At 46.8% G+C, this 23,412-nt stretch overlaps 1 protein-coding gene and 1 long non-coding RNA gene across 5 annotated transcripts in view; one reads left to right on the top strand and one right to left on the bottom strand.

Moving 5' to 3' along the window:
• Positions 1-23,412, bottom strand: part of TMOD1 (tropomodulin 1) — an 80,957-nt gene that overhangs the window by 4,748 nt on the left and 52,797 nt on the right. The window contains exons 5-9 of the mRNA XM_077912630.1: positions 21,868-21,957; positions 20,602-20,732; positions 18,822-18,929; positions 13,511-13,654; positions 3,076-3,220 (exon numbers count right to left, since the gene is read on the bottom strand). Of these exons, the coding sequence (XP_077768756.1) occupies positions 3,076-3,220; positions 13,511-13,654; positions 18,822-18,929; positions 20,602-20,732; positions 21,868-21,957 (618 nt within the window). The remainder of the gene's footprint in view (positions 1-3,075; positions 3,221-13,510; positions 13,655-18,821; positions 18,930-20,601; positions 20,733-21,867; positions 21,958-23,412) is intronic.
• Positions 1,263-23,412, top strand: part of LOC144322498 (uncharacterized) — a 33,971-nt gene continuing 11,821 nt past the window's right edge. For 3 of the 4 annotated variants that reach the window (XR_013388135.1, XR_013388132.1, XR_013388130.1), the window contains exons 1-2: positions 1,263-2,426; positions 7,465-7,684. This is a non-coding gene — a long non-coding RNA (uncharacterized LOC144322498). The remainder of the gene's footprint in view (positions 2,427-7,464; positions 7,685-23,412) is intronic. The other variant, XR_013388131.1, reaches the window with a different exon arrangement.

Genomic DNA, 23,412 nt, shown 5'->3' with positions numbered 1-23,412 from the left:
TGCTTAGCCTCTCAGCTATAAATAGTGTAGAGGTAGGAGTCATCTGAGGTATCGCTGTGAGAAAACAGACGGGGACTCACGGCTCCTGCCTGACCCCACGGCGTCCCGGGTACCCTGCTCGTTCCCACACAACACTCTGCTAGCAGCTCAGTGCACAGGACCGAAGGCACACCAGTCAGAATGTCTGCAGAGGTGCTGGCTGACCTCTGGCCTTGGGGATGGAACATCCCCCAAGGAAGAGCCCACGCACCCTGCAGGCAGGCACCCCGCCCCCCCCATACCCTGTCCCATGGCCGGCTATGTACCAGAAGCCAGCACAGTGCAGGCAGGAGTGAGAAGGAAGCTGGAGAGGTTGGGCCCGTCCACTCTGGGCTCACTGCCGCTGGGGCCCCTGCAGCAAACACTGCGAACCACCACAGTGGTCAGGTACAGGCCTCGGGAGAAAATATTCAGCTGGAAAGCATGGAAGCCTGTCTGCTTCATCGGAGCACCAAGAGCGGGATGAAAATACTGTGTTGGAGAGAAAGGACCTCTCTTTTGCTGGAGGAAGTTGGTGCATGATCAGAACCAGAAGCGTTTCTTTTACAAATATTAGCAGATAGGCACAAGTTGGCCTTTAAAGCTAGAAATCCTACTTCACCAACCAGCACTCAATGTTGCCCCTCCTTGCCTGTGCTAGCAGCCCCCCATCCCACCCCAAGAACACCTCCTGACCTCCCCACAATTTTTCTTCCCTGCAAAGCTGGCTAAAGGCCCACCCACAACAGGGATGCTTTACTTAACCACACTCTTTCTTCTCGAGTCACTTTTCACATTGTTTAGGCACAGTTTGCAGGCATTTTTTTTTTTTAAGATTTTATTTATTTATTCATGAGAGACACAGAGAGGGAGGTGCATTCTTGAATTTGTCGGCATGCCCTTGAGTCTTTTCTCTCCTTAAAGGTTGTAAAGGTTTTGGAGTCAAGGAACTAGCCTCTTTGCTGCCCTTTACGTCCCCAGGCACAGTCCTAGGCACACAAAAGTTGCTCCGAAAGTGTCTGCAGCAACTAACAATGGGTGGGACTTGGCTGAGCCCCTTCCTAGAAGGCCAGTACCTCCCAGGCTTCAGTTTCCCCAAAAGGCAACTGGGTGGGGGTGAGTCTGAAGGCCCTTCCAGCTCTGGCACCCTAGGACCCAGCTATAACCTCAGAAGCTGCTGGAGATAGGCTCTGGGCCATGGTTTTGGAGTCGCAGACTCTCAGGACTGGGAGAGTCCTCAAGGGCCAGGCTATCCAGCCTGCAGCTAATTCCGGTACCCCTGATCATCTGGAACTGCTGACCCTAGAAAAGGCCTCCAGCCATTTTGCCACTGGATTAGCACTGGGATAGGCAGTCAGGGGCACAGAAGAAGCTTAATCTAAACTGGGAGGGGAAAATGTGAGGCTATGGCACAGCAGAATAGAACTCAGAGCTTTGAAGTGCTGGCTCTGAAGCCGGGTGGCCAGCCTTCCTCAACAGATCAGTGTAGCCATCACCTCGGTTATACCACAGTAATGATTTGTAATTATTTGTGTTTGTGCTTATTCCAAATAAGGGCACTTCAGATAAACCAGGATAGTAGGTGCATTTTTGTTTCTTTATTTCATGGACTTCTCTAGACCTGCAGCTCTAGAAAAAAGTGGCACCTAGAGTGAGCAATGAATGAATAACTTCTGGACTATGATATCCTCAAGAGCTGGAACCTGTATCTTCAACAGTGTCCTACAGGACTTTGACAAATGCTTGTGCAATTAACTCAATTTGAAGTGCGTGCATGTGCGTAGCTCTGCGGTTATCTGTGAATAGGTTCTGCAAGTACCTGCTTTGTGCCTATACACCTACACACTCCCTTCCATTCTTCTGGGCCTTCCAGGTAATAACCTAGTCTCACACTCATCACTAGAAAGTGACATACCTGAACTTTGAAATGTGCTTTAGTATTAAGCTCTTTGGATTTTACCGAGTGTTAGAAACAAAAAACGAAAATCCCACGTGTAGAAGGGGCTTGAATTTGATGAAAAGCTCACCGAAGACACTGTCCTTTAGAAAACATAATTATTTCATAATTCAGTCCCAGAAAGAAGCTTTCTTTCCCCTTTCTCATTTTCTCTCTCTTTCCTTCTCTTTCCCTTTTTCTCGTTCTTTCTAAGCTTATTATGTTTCCTTCTCTTCTGTAGTAAGAGTATTGTAACTTGATTCATCTTGCTTTGGTTCTAGAAAACTCACAGCTAAATATAATGATCAATTATGTCAACATATTAGACCTACTCATTTTATTGTTTTTTTCCTCCTATTTCCCTACAGCCTTAGAGGACATAGTCCTTTGTGGACACTGTATCAAATTCTTTTAGCAGCCAGCAGGAATACACATCATAAATATGCACAGAGCTTGAAAACAATAGGCACCTGTAAGTAAGTCATTGATCAATCCTTTTCATTCATCTGACTTGCATACCTATTCGGCTGATACTCAAAAAAAAAGATGACTTTTTTTTCATTTCCTTCCTAGACAAAATATAAGCTATGCCTTTAACTGAGATGAAATTCATGTAACCTGTTTAACTTTCTATGAAGTCGACATTTTCAACTTTTACCTTGAAGGCCCTGTTGAAGGCTGCTGGCCATGGGCTTTGGGCAGTTGGGCTGGTCAGTGGCTTTGGGGGCTGGGACTAGACTCAGACCCAATGGTTGGGAGAGGACTCTGAGCTCAGAGAAAAGACTGCCTGTGCCCTGGCTGCCACATGTGATTTCGCTCAGAAAGAGGGCGAGCTGGGCGCAATGGGGCTCCAGCCTTGAGCTGTGCTGAGCCTGTGGGTTGGAGCGCGCTCAGCATCGGCTCCTGCAGATGCGGCTCGCACCGTCCTGGGGAGGCAGCAGGCCAGGCGCACAGAACAAGGAATCCTGACCAATGTGAGAGTCAGGAGTCTGGCTCAAGGAGAGGACTCCCTCAGAGAAGGGATCAGTGGAATATTCCCTCCATACCACACTCCCTCCGGCCCGTCCAGGACAGGTGGGAAGGGGACAGGCGGGTGGGGCAGGTGGCGCAGGATCACTCACCAAGGTCATTGTTGTTCATCATCGCGTTGGACGCCCGCAGCCGGGGCCCCTGCTGGGTGAAGTGGTAGCCGAATTTGAGAAGCGTTGCATTCTTTTCCAACATGTTCACAATCTCCATTTCCACTTTGTTGCCCAGAGGCTGGCTCTTTGATCAAGAAAAAGAACAGTAGTCACCACTCATCCTATTTGTGCAGGAGTTACATCCTCTCTGTGCGCAGAAATTCTGAGTGGTGGGCGGGGATTTTAACTATGCCCCACTCCCCCTCCTCTGCCCCAAGAACAGGGAATTGAAAGTTTGGAGAAGGGGAAAGGTCAAACAGCCCAGAGTGAATGAGCTGGGAGTCAAACCCAGGCCTGCTGGACACCAAGAACAGATCTTTCCCCCGCCTCACAGTAGCCTTCCTAGAAAACTCTGAGCAGGAGGGATCTTCAAATGAACAAGTCTCAAGGAGATTAGAAATCTTACTCCCTAGGCTCTACCCTATATTAATTAAATCAGAATCTCTGGAAATAAGACTCAGGTGACTATGGTTTGTAAAACTCCCAGGTGATGTCAATATACAGCCAGGTTTGGTAACCAGTCACTTAGAGGAATCCCTTTGATTTACAAACGAAGTAGAGGCCCAGAGAGGGAAATGGATTTGCCTAAGATCACATAGTAAGTTGGGAATGCCCAGAGTTTATTTTTTAAAACCTCCCTCTGATCATGTTAGTTCCCTACCCCCAAGACCTTTAGTGACAAAGACTGAAAGAAAACAAAAGAAAAGGAAAACCTTACAATACATAGTGTTGGGAAGGATATAATGAGGATATTCATCAGTTTTGTTTATAATACTAGGGAGAAAGAGAAGCAACTTAGAGGTTCATCGAGAGAGGGTTGCTCAAATAAATGATAGTTGAGCTTTACAAGTGAACATGCCAGTTGTTAGATGATGATGCAAATCTTTGGTCACAGGCCCAGAAGGATGACCATGAAACCAGAGGGAGGAAAAAAGCTCAGTAGCCAAACCGGTCAAATTTAAGTAAAGTGACCTGTATCTTCTATATGCACATATATGCCTAATGCCTAGAAAAGGCCTGAAATGTCCTAGTGGTGGTGGGATTTAGAAGAGTTTTTGTTTTCTTCTTTGTATCTTATTGAGTTTCCTGTTACCTTATATAATAAGATAAAAATAAACATAAACTTAAAGGGATTTGAAAAGACATGGAGAGCAAGCTAACATCATATCAAGGCCTAAAGACTTTCACCCTAAGGGCAGGAACAAGACAAGAATGTTCACTTTCACCAGTATTGTCCTGGGGGGTCCCAGCCAGGTCTTCACCCATCTTGTCCACCCCTCACCTCTCACCTCTGGCAACCACTAATCTGTTCTCTGTATCTATGAGTTTGGTTGTTTTGTTTTTATTTAGGTTCCATGTGTAAGTGAGATTACAAGTACTGTCTTTCTCTGACTTATTCGACTTCGAGGTCTATTCATGTCATTGAGCATGGCCAGATTTCTTTCTTTTTTATGACTGAGTAGTATTCAATAGTGTGTATATATAAGACATCTTCCTTATCCATTCATCCATTGGTGTAAACTTGTTTCCATGTCTTGGCTATTGTAAATAATGTTGCAATGAACATGTGGGTGCAGATATCTTTTTGAAATAGTGTTTTTGTTTTCTTTAGATAAATACTCAGAAGTGGGATTGCTAGATCATATGGTAGTTTTATTTTTAATTTTTTGAGGAACCTCCATACTGTTTTCCATAGCGGCTGCACTGATTTACGTTCCCACCAGCACCACACAAGGGTCTCCTTTTCTCCACATCCTCACCAACACTTGTTATTTCTTGTCCTTTTTATTTTAGCCATTTTGACAGGTGTAAGGTAATATTGCAGTTTTGATTTGCATTTCCCTGATGATCAGTGGTGTTGAACAACCTTTTATGTACCTGTTGGCCACCTGTATGTCTTCTTTGGAAAAACACCTATTTAGATCCTGCGCCCATTTTTTAATCAAATTTTTAAATAATTAAAATTAAATACAGTTTAAAAATTCAGTTCCTTAGTCGCACTGGCCACATTTCAAGTGTGTAGGTAGGTCAGTGCAGATGTAGAATATTTCCATCAGCACAGAAGATTCTATTCAATAGTGATCCCCCTAGACTAGCCCTCAGATAGCATATAGGACCCACTACCTCCAGGTCAAGGTCGAGGAATTGAATTGAATGGAGAAAATAGGAACACCATTGATACACAACAACACGGAAGGGCTGAGAGGATACATTAGCCCTATGTCCAAAGAGATGAGCATGGACCTTAGCTGAGACTCCTGATGGAGAACTCCTCCCAGGTATTATGAGTTCACCAGAGCCTGCCTGGGTTCAAATGGGGCTGGGAACACCAGGCTGGGCAGGTAGAGTGACACTGGTGAAGTTCCATTGCCCATCTGTCATGGCTACTGAAAGAACCGGGAAGAACTCGGGCCTGTCCTCAGGGGACTCAGCACAGCCCTGGGCTCTGGCCCACTTGGCCTGGGAGAGAGTATAGAGGCCATATAAGGGCCCAAGAAGGACCTAGAAGGTTCCCCACCCATCCCACTTAGAAGGAAGCCTGGCCTCTCCTTGGGGTTGCTTTCTGGGAAGCTTATAGGCAAGGTACACGAAGAGCAGGGGCATTAACACATTCCCCCCAAATCACAGAGCTAGTTAGTTACAGAACCAGTATTTGAACACAGGAGGTTGGCTCCAGAGTTTTCCTAGTTCCCGCCTAACTTGGGTGCCTCTGAGAGAGCTCAGAAGGCAGAGGTAGGGCTGAGAAGAGGGGCTATAGGAAGATGGAGTTTGAAAGGGACTGCCTGGCAAGGTGGTGGACTACCTGTCCTGGAGGTGTTTGATCAGATGGTAGCAAGTATCTTTTGAGAGTCTCCTGGATGTCATTATGAATGGAGAAGGCTTGGGCTCTGTAAGCTTTAAGGCCTCTGGGGGCCTACATTCTGTGACTCCCTGAATGGCTTGCTTGGATGGCATATAAAAATCAGGAGACCGCCTGGACAGTGGGTGTGGGGCAATTGGGAGCCCGCTGACCCCCAAGGGCAGGTCATGCCAGGACTGGCCACAGTCGACTGTGGCAGCCAAGCCAGGGAGAAGGCGTTGGGGAGGAACTCTTATCCCTCTCCCTTCAGATGTGCTTGAGAATTGAATCACTCACTCGTGAATAAATAGAATCTTATTATTACAAATTCAAATAATACTCCAGCAGATTGAGTAAAATCAGAATTTCCCTTCACACCCCTAATCCCAATCCTACCCACTTTCTACAGAGGAGGCACCAGTTTCATGGGGTGTGTTCCCCTGGATTTTTTTCTATGAAGTATATAATAAAAATGTACAGATTTTTTATTTTTGATTTTTTCTTTAAATGGATTGATATTATACTCACTATTCTACAACTTGTCTTTTTCATTTAACATTTCTGGAGATCTTTCTAACCCAGTACATAGAGAACCACCTCATTCCTTTGAACTGCTTCATGGGATGCCCTGGTGCAGATGGATATTTAGCTTGCTCTGTTTTCCTTGTTACAAGCAGTGGTGGCAGTGGCTTTGCAGGGGAGGGAGCTGGGACCCTTAAGGCTGGACATGGGGCTGTGGAATGGCTGGGTTGAAAGACAAGCGTATTTTAAGTTAAAATCGCCAAGAGGGTACAAATGCTAATAAGCCCCTCAACAGTGATGATGGCTCTTGTCTCCTCACACCTTTCCTGTGGCCAAGTATCATCAACCTGATGAGAAGACGACCAGATTCACTGGCTTATGAACAACCAGCCAATGCCCAAGGTGGAATTGAGTGGGTGGCTCTGAGATCCCCATTCCAGCCAGAGGCACCATGGTCATGAGAAAGCTCACTTTGTGCATCTGATGGGGCCAATCATGGCCTTTTCTTTGTGGTCCAGAAGATGTTGGGCAACTGGGAACACTTAAAAACAAAAACAAAAACAACAATAGGAGCCATGGGAATGATCTAGTCCAAGTTCAGAGTTGCAAACCCTGGCTGATCTTGAAATTCCCTTCATATCACAGCTGCTAAGTTCTGTTCTGCTTCCACACCCCTGAGGATGGGAGCACGTCACCTTTGAGGCACCCGCTCTATCCTTGTGTACCTCTGCTGGTTAGAAAGGTCTTTCTGGCCAAAATACAGCAAAGGAAAATAAGACAGCTGATTCTCATTTTGGTTATTTACACAGTATGTCTCCCAATTCTTTGATACTCCTCCCTTCCGAAGGTGGTTGTGCTTACTGACTCACTTCTAACAGACTGTGACTGTGTAACTTCCAGGGTTGGCTAATAAAAGGCATTTGTGGCTTGTTTCTTTCTCTGCCCTGGACTGCTCACTCTGGGAGAAGTTCGCTGCCATATAGTGAGGACACTCAAGCAGCCTGCTGAAGAGGTCTACACAGCAAGGAGCTGAGGCTTCCTGCCAGCCGCCATGGAGGAAGCCACCTTGGAAGTGATTTCTCCAGCCCTGGTCAGGCCTTCAGGCTGTACTTGACTGCAGTCTTGTCAGAAATCTTGGGCTGGAACCATGTGGCCAAACTGCTCCTGGATTCCTGACTCTCAGAAACTGTGAGCTTATTCATGTTTGTTGTTATTTTAAGCTGCTAAGTTATGGGAGGTAATTTGTTACACAGCTATAGATAACTGATATACTAACAGACGATGCTGAACAAAAAAAGCCAGACACAAAACAGCACATACGTAAGAGCAGACAAAACTCATCTATGGTGATAGAAATCAAGACATGATTGCTTTTGGAAGGTATTAATTGGGAGGAGGGATATGGGACACTGGAAATGTCCTATATCTTAATCTTGGTGTTTACCCAGGTGTGTACGTGTGCATATATATGTAATATACTACATTATTATATAATAATATACCACATAAGTCCATATATAAATATATAATATAAATCCATTAATCTGTCCACTTACGATGTGTTTGTTACTCTATGGAAGTTACACTTTAATAAGAAATAAACATAAGTAGGAAAGGGAACAGGGATGAGAGGAAGGAGATAAAAATTGTTTCCTGCACCAGCTAGAATCTCACAGAGGTCAGTGCCCCCCTCCCCCCCCACCGACTGGCCTAATTAACAGTAGGAATATCAGGGCATCTGGGTGGCTCAGTTGATTAAGCATCTGACTCTTGATTTTGGCTCAGGTCATGATCTCAGGGTTGTGAGATTGAGCCCTACGTCAGGCTCTGCACCGGGTGTGCAACCTGCTTAGGATTCTCTCCCCGCATCTCCCTCTACCCCTCTCCACCCCCTCTCTAAAAAAAAAAAAAAAAAAAAAAAACCTCAAGCAACAACAACAACAATAAACCAACAGCAATATCGCCTCCCCCTTATTGAGAGAAGACACATGCCAGGTACTCCTTAAGGATCAACATATTAAAGCCTCTAACAACCCCGTTGCACCAGTATGTGAATCCTTCCCATTTTAGAGGTGAGGAGACTGAGGCATGGGTACATTAAGTGGCCCCTCCCCACCATTACACAGCAAGATTACAACAGAGCGGAGGCTTAGCTTGGACTCAATCCTCGTATGACTTCAAGTGTCAGAGATTTGGAGACAGGTTATCCCTGGGTCAGCCTGTCTCCTGTCTGGAAAGCTTTTGGCTTTTCAGAACAGAGTGCGGCTTTCACTGGGGATTGGACATGGATCCAAGATGGTTGTTGTTACCAATCTTTAGTCTTTTTTTTTTTTTTTTAAGGTTTTGTTTATTTATTCATGAGAGACACAGAGAGAAGCAGAGACATAGGCAGAAAGAGAAGCAGGCTCCCTGTGGGGAGCCCAATGCGGGACTCGATCCCAGGACCCTGAGAACACAACCGGAGTGAAGGCAACATTCAACCACTGAGCCACCCAGGCACCCCACCAATCTTTATTCTGATTCATGCTGAGTAAGAAAAGGATTTTCTTGACATCATATTGTTGTTCTCTAATTTCCACGGACTCTATCTCATTTTTCCCTGAGAAGTGAGGTCACTGAAAGACTGTACTTGGCATTTCAAGGAACGGACAGTGAGGCAGGCCTGTCCTCTCTTGGATCCTGGATGTTTCTGGGCAGAATTACTTCAATGCAGACAGAGACAGACACAAAAATTATGCACAAGCCAAGAACCGCTGCTTAGAAGCTATTGAATATATAAGGAACAAAAAGCAGGGAACATGTTTGGTGGTGAAGTTTTGCTTGTTTTGGTTTCCCTTTTTTTTTTTTGCAAAACCAAAAGCTATACTCAGCCTCATTTAAAAAAAATTTTAACCAGCTGCCATGAATCTAAAATTAAGGGGGTCATCCTGTGTGAAAACCTTCAGGATCCTATTCCAGCGTGGCTTTTGTTTTCTCTCTAAACTTACTTGCACTAGAAAAATAATCCAATCTGGGTAAACAAGGAAATGCAATCCGCTTCCTTTAGCTTCTTTTCAAAATACAAAGCATATCCTCACTGTCAAATATTGGAGTGAAATGTGAGAAATCCGGCTGATATGCCCTAGACACGGCATGTGACTTCATCTGGGTGGGGGTCCTGTTTTCAGGCCTGTCTGCACTGAAGGGCAGGGGGTACCCTGTGCTCTGAGGTTCTGGAAGGGGCCCTGCTGGGGGTGGCTTTGGTGGGAGTGAGGAGGGCCAATCCAGAGGGCCAGAGATCACCACTTGGATTTGGCCAATTGGGGATGGAGAGGGCTGGCAGGCTCTGCGAATGCAGTGCCCGCCCCTGGAGGCTGAGGGCCTCTCCTGTCCACCCACAAATGCAGCCTGTCTGGAAGGCGGGACACCTCAGTTCTGGCCCAGCGCTGGCCCTAACTTGATCCGTGACCTCAGCAGGTCCCATCCCTTCTTTGATCCTCAGTTTTCCCACCTGCAAAAGGAGGGCAGGACTAGACATTTTCTTGAAGCCCTCGGCTCTGGGTCCTGGCCTCTTTCCCCCCTCCCCCCCCCACCTCCCTGCTGGCTCAGGGCCACTTGAGGCAGAGCAGGCCATGGCCTGGAGATAAAGAGAGATGACTGGGTAAACAAACAGCCCCAGGATCCTGGTTCTCGGACTTGGGTCTTCAGCTGGCCAGCCAGGCTCCTGTCACCCCGTAGAACTCCTCAAGTCCCTTTCTCCTTTGTTGGCCGTATAAGGAAGAAGGAGGACAGAGGCTCCCTAATGCAGGTTACAGTCCCAAGGGCTGAGGGGAAAGCAGCAGCCTCTGAGGACCTTGGTGACTAACCAGGAATGAGGAATAAATCAAATGCCACTCATCACCTCCTCTTTGGCCCACCCCTGAGTCCAGAGCTGGGGCACCAGAGGAGAGATGCACTGTGAGAGGCCCTGGTAGCTTTCCCTAGACTCTAGGCCTGTGGGAGCGCTGCCCCATGGGTCCCCCCCATCTGGGTGGTCACAGTCCCCTGCTGGTCTCCTAGGCCCTGGACCCTGCCTTCAATCCTCTCCTATCCAGCTGGGAATCATCTTCCCAGAACAGCCCACAGCCCACTTTCACTCCACCTACCCATTCAGAGCCTTCAGATTCCCAGTTCCCTTTCTCGCTTCTTCCAGGGGATGGGCTTCATAGCTTTCCCCTCTCCTTCTTTCTTGTTCATATGGTTCATTGCACTTGAGATGCCACAGCCTCCACTTCACTCTCTGAGATACTCTCCATCCTAGGAGTTTTCAAACTCCACCACCTCCAAGAAGCCCTTCATGATGCCTGCTGCTGACTGAGATTGCTTCCCCAAAGGCCCACCATCTGTGGCTTGCTGAAGCACCTGGATGGATCAGTGATCATTCCTGTACCTGGCTGCCTTCCCTTCTAGCGTGGGACTGCTGGAGGGCAGAGCCAGAGCCTCTTTCTCACAAAGCCTATCATAGTGCTGGGGTTCAGTCAGCACTCATCAAAGGATGAGATAAACCAAAAAAAAAAAGAGGCTCCCAGGATGGTGGGGGGAGGTGACTTGTGCTCCAGCTTCACACCAAGTGAAAGGGACCAGCAAAGAAGCCAAGTAAAGCCCACTCAAACCTTCAGTAGGAGTCAAGAGCCCAGAGAGGCACAGTTCATGGACTGTGGAGTCACATCAACCTGGGTTCCAATCTTGCCTCTGTCACTTACTCACTGTGTGACCATGGGCAGGTTACAGAGCCTGCCCAGGCCTGAGTGTCCTCATTAGCAACACAGAGGTGGGTTGTAATACCCACTCACAAAGAGTCTTTGAGAGCATTAAAGGAGATAATGGATACATGGTACCTCCTCAGTAAATTAACTCTTAGGATACTGTGAACTCTCTAGGTCACCTTCAGAGTAATTATAAAAGTTCACAACCTCATAGTTTACATCTCTCATCTCCTTAGAAGTAGAGGTTCTTACTATCCCCATTTTGAAAGTGAGGGAACTGAGGCTCAGGGAAGTGAATTCTCACGCCAGGGTGTTCAGTGAGAGTGAGGGTGCCGGTCAGACCTGGCAGTGTCTCTGGGCGCAGCAAGCTCGGACAGCAGTGAGAGGGAAGGTAAGCAGCTCGGTCTCTGCCAGCTGTCATCACAATGACCTGAGGCCGGTGCTCTGGGTCACTTTTGGCCAACATTCTGCCCCAGGAGTCAGGTTTCAGCTGACGCTGGGTAGACCCTGACTCCCTGCCCAGCCAGGCTTGGAGTCACATGAATAGCCAATCCCAGGCCTTGGCCCAGGGCTGCTGCTAAGCCTGCTGCATGCCTTCTTTCCAGCTGACCTGCCCCTCCTGCCTGCAATAAAGCAGGATCAGCAGCCACAGAAAGAGTGATAGTGGGGAGGGGCTGGAGATGGGTGATGCAGCAGCAGGCCACTGGCATGAGAGAGATGCAGGAGTCCAGTGCAGCAAATTCACATGACAAGGCTGCTGCAGACTTGTGGGGCCCCTTTATATGAATTAGAAAAAAGTATCTTCTCTGGGTAAACAAGCTGTCTACTATCTCTTGGATAGTAGAGTGTGGGTTGGATTTTGCCGTCTTGCCCCTTGTGCAGTGAACAACATTCACAACCACCCAGGGTAGCCCCGCTTACCATGCACCACTGAGAGGCCAAGTTCTGAGCTGGGCACTGAAATAAAGAGATGGCCCAAATACAGCACCAGCACCAGCATCTGAGAAGTTCATGGAAAGCTGAAGTGCTAGGAGAACATGGGGAGGATCACTTAATTCCCTCTGGGGAGAAGGTTAGAGGCCCTAAGGTAGGTCGTTGGAAGAAAGTAGCAATATGGAGGCTCTCAGAAAAAAAAAAAAATGAATTTGTAGTGTTTGTCAATTTCCATAGTGTAAATGTTCCCACCAGGAATGACTTCAAGGTACCACTGTGCCATCACTGAAGTGGAGTTGAGGAGAGATGCCTACGATCAGTCTAGTTCCAGAACAACTGCCATTTACAATTTCGTTAAATTTGTTTCTCATCTTTTTTTCCCCATGCACTTATTTATATGACCATTCAACAAACATTTCCAGGTAGGAAAATAAAAGTTCCCTATCCAGAGGACATAAAGAATAAAGTATTTTAACATCAAAAGCAATGTGGCGTCATGGAAAGTGTGGGTTTTGGAGTCACAGAGACCTGGATTTGAATCCTGCTTCCCAAAGTGCTAAGTGGTTGACACTGGGAAAGTTGCTTGTCTTAGCCTGTCGGGGCTCCTTCTCCTCTGTAGACTGGGTCAGATAAGACCCACATCCTGCAGGGTTTTGGGGAAGGTCAGAGATGATGTGTGTAAGATACATCACACCGAGCCCAGCCCACAATTGGACCTTTAACACATGCAACATGTAAGACATCGTAACCGGCATCATCTTAGAAAGTCAGAAGTGAAAGAGTTGCCCTGATACTAAATGACTGAACCATGGAAGTTACAGAGAAATTGCAATCCCATAAACGTAAAGGCCAAACTAGTATTGGCCCAGAGAATAAACTCGATGGTAAGGAGACTCAAAAGCCCACTGAGTAGGGTGGGAGTGGGGGTGTTTGAAGAAAACAGGGATATTCAGCCTGGTGGGGAAGACTCCAGTGGTTTATAAGAACTGTGCCCCAGATGTGTCCCACGTGCAGCAGAGAACAGAATTAAGGCCAATAAACATGCTTGCAGGAAGCTGATTTCTCCTGGACGTGGGAGGGATGTTCTCACTAAGGACTGTAGGGGTGATCTTGCTAAGCAGTGAGCTCCCATCACTAGGAGTATGCAAGCAGAAGCTGGCAGGGCACTTGATGGGCATGGTGCAGAAGGAAGATGAGCATGGTGGAAGGTGTGAACCAGCGACCTTTGGGGTGCCTGTAAGCTGGGCTTTGGATCTGCGCCATCCAGCAGCATCTACCCATCTGTCAGTACAAGGGCAAGTGCAGCACCGTGAGCATCATGTAGTGAGGGACACAAAGAGACCTTTGTCCATCTTACCTGGTTATCGATTTTCAGTTCCACTAGAGAAGTGTTGTAGGGGAGAGCCTCCACCAGGCGCAGGATCCCAGCCCCGGAAATGAAGTTGGATTCCACGTTCAGTGTCTTCAACACCTTGTTTACCTTGAGCATCTCCGCAAGGGCCTTGAAACGCAGGAGCAAAGCAAAGGTACCCATGAGTCATCCTGAGCAAGGCTGGAGTCTCTCTGGAGTAGAACCTAAAATACTGATAGGGCCTTACTGGGAGTGAGAGTCCCTTGCACACTCGTGCTTCTCAAGCCAGGGACCAGGCGAGATGATCTCTACAACCTCCTTCACGAAGCACGACTCCCACGTCTCTGCTCCCCTTTGACACGCCATGGCTCCTGAACCCCTCACTTGAGAATTCCACACTCCTTAGTCTGCAGCAGCCTCTACTACCTGCTTCTCCTCCCTTGCTCAGCCTCAAGGCTCACTGCTCCCTTACAGTGGGGCTGATCTTAGCTTCCCTGTGCATGCCTGGTGCTCTCCCACTGCTTTGCCTTTGCTCATCCTGTCCCTGCCACCTGGGGTGCCCTTTCCTTTCTACTTCACTTGTCCAAACCCTGCCTGTCCTTCAAGGCCATTCTCAATTCCTCTCCAGGAGCCTTTATATGGATGGCCCCAGCGAGTTATGGCTTGCCCTCTTGTGCTTCATAGAATTTATCCATAGCCTCCCTCATGGAACTTGTATTCCTCTGTTCAGAGTTGTTTTCATACTGGTGTTGTCTCTGCCATCAGACTATATACTCTCAGTAGGATGAAAAAGGCACCTTATTCATCCCACGGTGCCCACATGCTCAGCACACAGTAGGACATCAGTCAGTGTTCACTGAGGGATGAGTGGAGTCCCTACCTCCCTATGTGCCCTCCACTTGTCGCTTCTCTTTCCCTGTTGGAACTCCATGGAGTCATTGTTCTCCTCTGAGCAGCAGAGAGCAAAGAAGGACGCCTGGGAAACCACCCCACTGGGCAAGTGACCAGGGCAAATGGGAGGAGAGGAGCTCAGGTGGCCCCCAGCACGTTTTGGAGGAATTCAGCCAGGGGGTGTAGATGACAATCAGAGCCTCTGAAGGAAATGAGGTAATTAGCAGTTGGTGGAAACGATGTGTCATGGAGGAAAGGGGACACCAGCAGCTGATAAACCAGGATGTACCATCAGTGGGCCCTGGTTGTCTGAAATGACTCTCTGAGCCAGGAACACCCTTCCTATCATCCCTGCTGGCTGAAACCCTACACAAGTTCAGCTCCCAGAAAGTCTTCCTTGTTGAAATCATCCTTTCCTCCTTCTCCTGCTTCCATGTGCCCCCAGGAGGGCATGTCAGCTTTCTCTGTGACCCTGAGGAGATTGGACACTCCTGAGAAAAGGGCCCTAGGCTGTGTTCTTTCCACAGCATCTCTCTCGCTCTCCAGAAAAGGCCTGTCTGGGTCTGATAATAAAAATATTTAATAACTGCTGGGCAAGTGCACCAGGCCAATGCAAGTGGACCTACTGTGGCTGAGCAGGTCCTGGAGGCCCTGTCATGCCAGGTGTCAACTCTTTTCTGGATTATGAGAGGAATGAGGGTGCAGGGAGAAGAGCTGGGGTAGGGAGCAGGGGCATTTACAGAGCTTTTCATTCATATGTGGAATTGAAGAAATAAATGAACAATCAAAGAAAGAGACCAAAAAAAAAAAAAAAAAGACTCCTACTACAGAGAACAAACAGGTGGTTGCCAGAGGGGAGGCAGGTGGGTGCGATGGATGAAGTGGATAAGGAGGATTAAGAGCACACTTATCTTGATGAGCACTGAGAAAAGTATAGAAATATTGAATCATCATACTGAACACCTGAAACTATTATAACATTAATTATACTTCAACTAAAAATTAATTTGCTTTTAAAAAGAATTGATTGTGACTAAATAGACTTCAAAGTCAAGAGAGTTTTCAGGGATAAAGAAGGGCATTACAGAATGATAAAGGGGTCAATTCTCCAAAAAGACGTAACAATTCTTAATGTATATGTGCCTAACACCAGAGTGTCAAGCTATAAGAGGCAAAAGCTGATAGAACTGCAAGGAGAAAGATGAATCGCTGCTAGAGTTGGAGGTTTCAATAGTCCTCTATCAGAAATGGAAAGATCCAGAAGGCTGAAAATCAGTAAGGACATAATTGAACTCAACAACACCATCAATCAACTGGATAGAAGTGACATTTATAGGCTACTTTATCCTACAGCAGCAGAATACACATTCTTTTTATGTTCACATGTAACATTCACCAGATATATCACATTCTGGGCCATGATACACATTTTAACATTTAAAAGAACAGAAATCATACATCTGCTCTCAGAACTGAGTGGAATTGAACTAGAAATCGGTAACAGAAAGATAACTTTGAAAATCCCCAAATATGTGGTGAATAAACAATATATTTCGAAGTAACACATAGGACAAAAAAGAAACTTTAAGATAAAGTTTTTGAACTAAATAAAAATGAAAACTTCTTTAGATTTGTTGGATGTAGTAAAAGTAGTGCTTAGAGGGAAATACCTCATATTTAATGCATATATCAAAAAAGAAGAAAAATCTAAATTCAATAATCTAAGTTTCCATTTTAGAAAACTAGAAAAAGAAGAGCAAATTAAATCCAAAGTAAGCAGAAGAACATAAATAAGAATTAGAACAGAAATCAATGAGGCTGAAAACGGAAAATCAATAGAGAGAATCAATGAAGTGAAAAGCTGATTCTTTGAAAAGATCAATAAGATTGATAAGCCTCAAGCCAGTCTAAGAAGAGAGAGAGAGAGAACATAAATTACTAATATCAGAAATGAAAGAGGCCCATTACTACAGATCCCATGGAAATTGAAAGGATAATAAAGGGGTCCTATGAAAAACTCTTAATGCCCACAAAATATGATAACCTGAATGAAATGGGTCAATTCTTTGAAAGACATCATTTGCCAAAGCTCACATAAGAAGAAATAAACAATTTGAATAGACCTTTATTTATTAAAGAAATAGAATCAATAATTAATAACCTTCCAAAATAGAAAGCACCAGGCCCACATGGTGAATTGTACCAAATATAAAAGAAGAAATGATACCAATTCTCCACAATCTCTTTCAGAGAATGGAAGCAGAGAGACTACTTCCTAACTCATTCTATGGGGTCAGCATTATCCTAATAACAAAACCAAACAAAGACATTACAGGAAAACTACAGACCACTATCTCTCATGAACATGGATGCAAAAATTCTCAAAAACATAGAAAATTGAATCCAACAATGTATAAAAAGGTTATATATCATGAAAAGTAGGATTTATCCCAGGTATGTAAAGCTGGTTCAACATTTGAAAATCAATTAAGGAACCCATCATGTCAACAGGCTAAAAAAGAAAAGTCACATGGTCATATCAATAGATATAGAAAAAGCATTTGACAAAATCCAACACCCGTTCATAATAAAAACTCACAGTAAATTAGAAATAAATGGAACTTCTTCAACTCGGTAAAGAATATCTTCAAAAAACCTACAGTTAACATCATGCTTAATGGTAAGAAGCTTGAAATGTTATTACTAAGATTAGGTACAAGGCAAAGATGAACCCACTCACCACTCCTTTTCAACACCAGAATAGAAGTTCTAGCTAATGCAATAAGGCAGGAAAAGAAAATAAAATGTATATCTATTGGGAAGGAAGAAATAAAACTCTCTTTGTTTGCAGCTGATATTATTGTCTCTGTAGAAAATCTGAAAGAATTGACAAAAAAAAAAAAAACCCTCTTGAAACCAACAAATGATTATAGCAAGGTTGCAGGATACAAGGTTGATATGCAAAAATTAATCACTTTCCTATATTCCAGCAAAGAACAAGAAGAATAGTAAATTAAAAACATAATACCATTTATATTAGTACCTTCAAAAGTGAAATACTCAGGTATAAAGCTAACAAGACACGTTAGAAGTTATATGAGGAGAACTACAAAACTCTCGTGTATAAAAATCAAAGAACTAAATAAATTGATATTCCATAGTCATGGACAAGAAGACTCAATATGTCAAGATACCAGTTCTTTCCCACTTCATCTACAAGTTTAATGCAACCCCAGTCAAAATTTCTGCAAGTTATTTTGTATATCTTAAAAAAATGATTGCTACTAAATGATGAATTACCATCTTTGGTAAGCTAATTCTCACACTTTTAACCCACTATTAGTGTTGTAATAATCACACTATACTGTCAGCCTTTAGACGTCTGCATGGCCAGGTAGACCATTATGATCATGAAAGTGGGAGCTATGATGGTCAGTCACTGCTGTATTCTCAGAGCCTAATTCAGTGTTGGACACAGACTCTCAATAAATATGTTTGAATATTTAGAAAAAAGAATGGGTAGCTACTTTATAAGAAGTACAATTTGATCAGCTATATCTTTAAGACTTGGGTGAAAAATAAGTAAAATTGATCATCAGGACCCGCTGATTAAGATGATGATTTTAGATACAGAGAAACTGAAGCCCAAGGAGGGGCAGGTCTTGTCCAAATGTGATATGTCAAGTGGAGACAGATCTGCTTAAAGTCAACAGGACTTGCAGTTAAATCTTAGCTCCAAGGGCACCTGGGTGGCTCAGTGGCTGAGCATCTGCCTTTAGCTCAGGCTGTGATCCTGGGGTCCTGGGATCGAGTCCCGCATCGGATTCCCCGCAGGGAGCCCACTTCTCCCTCTGCCTATGTCTCTGCCTCTCTCTGTGTGTCTCTCATGAATAAATAAATCTTTAAAAAATCTTAGCTCCATCTCTCACTTGCTGTGCAACTTTGGATAAAGCAAAGCGTCTGAACTCCCTGCATCTGCGAAGTGGGGAGACCTGCACCTCTGAGATCAGGGCTGATTGTGGATATCGACTAGGCTAATGTACAGATGCTGCCTGGATAATGGCCATTGTGTTCACATCCTCTTCTGGCTCCTGGCCCACTGCTTTTCACATCACACAGGGCTCTTCCTCAGTGGGGATCGGCCAGTCCTGAGGCCACAGCATCAATCCTGTTTTTTTTTTTTAAGATTTTATTTATTTATTCATGACAGACACCGAGAGAGAGAGAGAGCTGGGGGGGGGGCAGAGACACAGGCAGAGGGAGAAGCAGGCTCTATGCAGGGAGCCCGACGTGGGACTCGATCCCAGGTCTCCAGGATCATACCCCGGGCTGAAGGCGGCGCCAAACCGCTGGGCCATCAGGGCTGCCCAATCCTTCTGTTTCTATGCCCCCCACTCTCAATGCGGCAGAACTGAAAGGTACATACATACGCCACAGGATCATTGCTCCGTGTTCCCACAATGCTGAACTTCTTCACATATGAGTTCTCTTTCAGGGCTTCTGCATATGCCTTGAGAGTGGGTATGGGGATGTTCTGCAGAGAGAAAGACAGGCGGTGACAAGCAGCCCCGACCAGGGTCAGGCTGGGCAGACAGATGGGGCAATAATACTCTCACACATGCGGCCTAGTTCCTAGCAGGTCTCTGACCAAATAGCTGAATGGGCAAAGCGTCCTGGCTTTGCCCTATATGGTTGATACCTGGAGAGAACTTTCTGGTAAACAGATTGAGACAATCCTCCCTGAAAATTTCAGGTAGGACCCACAACTATCTGTGCAGGTAGAGACCAGAAAAAGAAAAATCAAGGCAGAGGATGCAGAGGAATGTTGTGCCAAGAGCTCATGACTGGGGTGTGGGAGTGGGCAGGGTCTCAGCCTCTGCCTGGACAACGTTTCTGACTCACTCTGTGACTCTGAGGGAAGTCTCTGCCTCTCTCTGGGCCTGTTTCTGGAAAACCAAGGTGGGGGCCTGGGCACTGCACGGGATGATCTCTGGGAGACATCTGTCCCAGCGGGGCTCAGATGTGCTGCACATCAGAGACTCCCAGGGAACTTTTATCAAATGCTGAGGCGTGGGTCTGAACCAGACCAATGAAATCAGAATCTCAGGGGAGAGGGTGTTGGCATAGATTTCTTAACCTTCCCAGGTGAAAACCAGTGAACTAGTCCAACTTTCTTATGTGCAGAGGCCTGGAGAGGGACGAGCCTGTGGCCCCACAGTGAAGGCGCACAGCCACGGCCAGGTTCCACGGCCCTGGACCGCTCCGAGCCAGTGTTCACTGCCAGGGTGCACAGTTCTGAACTGTGCCAGGGCCTCCCACTGGGCACACGGCAGACAATGGAGGCACCCGAGAGAAAACCTGGCTGTGTTTTCACGGATCTCTCATTTCAGAGCATCATGTTAGCTCCCTGTGGGAGCAGAGCCTGGGGAGGCCAGGTGGAGGAGAACACTGCAGGCGCGGGTTTCCAATCAGATTGTGCCATGGGGCTGGCAGCCACTTAAAAGAAAGTGGAGAAGAAAGGAAAGAGGAGCTGGGGAGTGGGGGGCCCCCTTCTTGTCTTACCCCGCACCCTCCCAGAACTAATCCTGCTGGCCTCTGAGCTGAGCAGGTGGGCAGGCAGCTGGTCCTGCTTCTGAATTCCTCCTGCAGCCTGTCCAGGGTAGGACTGCTTGTTCATCTGACCCTCCCCTGCCCTTGGTGGTCACACAGGACACATCCGACACATATGGGTCACAGCTCCCTGCCAGGGCTGCAGAATGAGTCTGACTATAGGTATGATAGAGCACTGATGGTTCAAGGGGTAGGGCCCTCCCAGGGCTGGGTTACCCCACATGCCTGCTGGGCACAGGCTTTTTCCAGCCTTGAGATCCCCTGCAGTCAGGTGTGTCTGACTTATGATTCTAGCTCAGAGAAGCTCACAGTGTTTTAAATAACAAGGCAGGTTTCCAGAATTGAAGCTGTGCTGGCCCATGGTGAACACCTGGGCTTGATGTCATTCCTCCAAAAGAAACCAAGGCTATAGGATGTGTTTGTTTACACTGCCCAGGCCTTTTGGAGGTTTTGCTCCTTTCCTGACCCAGAAGCACCCAGAACCCAAATAGGACCCTGTTCTCGCCATACGGCCAAGCCTGGGCGCCAGGCATCCGGGTGACACAGACATGGCTCCTCCACCCACCCCACGTGAAGTGAAATAAAAAGGACTTTACCCGGATATTGTTGAGGTTAACCTCCTCAAGTTTTGGGTCATTGTTCTTTATCCGCTCCAGGGTTTCCTCTACGTCTGTGGAGTTAGGCTCTTCATCGGGCACAGGCTTGTATTGTGTAGGTTTGATCACACCTACAGTGATGTGCAAAAGAGAGATGGCTCACAGAAACATGGGGACCTTTCCCTCCACACAAGAATGCTCTAGAAGGAAGGGGCGGCAGGGTTCAGGGACAAGAGAGGCTGCATTCCCCAGGGAGGGGGGCGTCCAGGAGGAGCTGTGCCCCAGGAGAAGCGCTGACTGCACCCCACCTGGGCTCTTCCTTTGCCATCCTGCAAGCACTGGGTGAATGACTTACACCTTCTGAACCTCTGTATCCTCATTTGTAAAGTGTGGACAGTCATTCTACCTCAGTGGGCTCGTGTGAGGATAAAATGAAGCCTGAACGTGAAAGAAACTTATAAACTTTCCAGAGAGAGTCGGGTCATTATTCTTCTGGCACCCTTCTGGAACTAAGGCCAACCTGCCAGCTTGGAATAATGCAGTGGAACAATTTAAAACAATGCAACACTGGCACGGGAAAGGACAAGGGGACTCATGGAACAAAAGAGGCACCAGGAGACAGACCCGTGTGGATGTGTCGAAATTCCTGATCATGATGGAGTGCCGAGCCAGCGGGCGAAAAGATGCACTTTGCAAAGAACAGTATTGTCACAGTGGGATAGCCAGTGAAAAAATGACCGTTCACTCTCATCTCACAGCACATACAAACACGGGCTCCAGGTGGAGGGAGAAGTTGCATACAAGAAGCAAACCTCTAAATTTTTAGAAGAAAATACAGGAGGATATATTTTTTATCGCCTTAGGATGGAGAAGTCCTGCATAAATAAGACATAAATCCCGGCAAAGGGAAAGGAAAAGATAGATTTGGCTACATAAAAATTTAAAACTTCTGCGGGGCACCTGGGTGGCTCAGCGGCTGAGCATCTGCCTTTGGCTCAGGTCGGGATCCTGGGGTCCTGGGAGCAAGTCCCGCATCGGGCTCCCTGCGGGGAGCCTGCTTCTCCTTCTGTCTATGTTTCTGCCTCTGTCTCTGTGTCTCTCATGAATAAATAAATAAAATCTTTAAAAAATTTTCTTTTAAATGATCCAGAGAGCATGAGTGAGTAGAAGCAGCACGGGAAGCACAGGGATGCCTTCACTTCCAAAGCATCCTCGCTGGGGGCAGGGGTGGGGGGCCACCACTGGGGATCAGGGCCGTGTACTCACTGTTGAGTCCCTCCTTGTTCACAATGGAGCTGCTGCCCAAGGCCTGGTAGTACTGCTGGTTGCTCATGAGCGTGTGCATGCCCAGGATAGCTGCGGGGACAGGGGAAGGGCCTGTGATTCGTCTCACTCCGAAGAAGAGCCTCCTGAGCACGGACATTCGACACCCCAGGAATTTTTGCTCATGGAAATGGCAAGAAACACTCACACAATTCTAAATTTTATTTGATTTTTACTCTTGACTCTATTTATGTGACTGTCAAATCTCCAGCCCAGCTGAGACTTCTCTAATCCCAGCCTCAGACTCCTAGGTGTCCCCCAGTGTCCCCACTGGTGACATCCAGCCCAACTTGGCCAAAAGAAAACTCATCCTTCCCAGCAAGAGCCCCTTCCTTTGGATCACTTTCCATCTTGTCATCCTGCCTGTCCCCTCAGAATGGAAATCTCAGTCACATGGCACCCCCTAGGTCCCCTTCCTCCTAAATGCTCTCATCCATTCCAGCTCCCACTTCATCACCTCTGTCCTGGTTGAGGCCCTACCATTTCGTGGCTCTATTATCACAGCTGTGTAATTATTGCTGTGCTGGCCCTGGTCTCTTCCTACCGTCCCCCCACCAGCATTCAGCACAGAGCAGCCAGAAAGATCTTTCTGGAAATGCAGATTTGACCACATCACTCCCGTGCTCAGTCAGGCTTTTATCCATTCGTTTGTTCAACATTTATTGAGTGCCCACATTATATGCCTGGCTCTGGGTGGAGTGGTGGTGGAGGGAGTAGGAGAATCGGGGGGAGTGGGGCTGTGGGTCGGAGGCAGCAGGGAACAACAGAGTCTGTTGGGGGAGAGATACTAGGCAGGTACCCACACAATTGAAAACACAAGCACAGAATATTGGGTTATACAGGAAAAGTTCATTGTGTTCTGGGAGAAGAGAACAGAACTTGGGATGGGACAGATGAGTAGTGTTGGCCAAGTCAAGGGAAGGGATCCCAGTAGAACATTCTGGATAGGCAGATGGAAGGGTGGGTGGGAAAGCCCTCAAGCCCAGGGGTGGAAGCCTAGGGGGGAAGAGGAAACAAGATGGACAGAGCTGAGCTGGACATGTGGTGAACCGTAACACACCCCGACTCACTGAGCGCTTGCTCCAGGCCAGAGAATATGCTGTACATCAGTGATGCTCCGTTTGGCTGCACGCTGGAATCACTGGGGAAATCTTTTCAAACTTCTCATGCCCAGGCCTACCCCAGACCAATTAAACCACAGTCTCTAGGTGTAGGGCCAGCCATCTGACTTTTTCAAAGCTCCCTAGGTAGTTTGGGTGTGCAGCGAAGCTTGAAAACTGTCTGACACCATCCCCCTGAATCCTCACAACCACCTTTGGAGTAGATTTAATTCAAACGGGCAAATTCAGATCTTGCAGTATCTCCTAGGTTGACATAAGGAGTTTGTACATCTTTCCCTAGGTGTGGCCTGGAAGCCACTGGAGGCCTTAGCAGGAACAGAGATGGCCTGACTCAAATTCTGGGAGTGTTACTCTGGCTGTGTGTGGA

Source organism: Canis aureus, chromosome 10 (assembly GCF_053574225.1).
Source record: "Canis aureus isolate CA01 chromosome 10, VMU_Caureus_v.1.0, whole genome shotgun sequence".
Lineage (NCBI taxonomy): Eukaryota > Metazoa > Chordata > Mammalia > Carnivora > Canidae > Canis > Canis aureus.
Note: the sequence above shows the minus strand (reverse complement) of the source record. Positions and strands in the feature narration are given on the sequence as shown.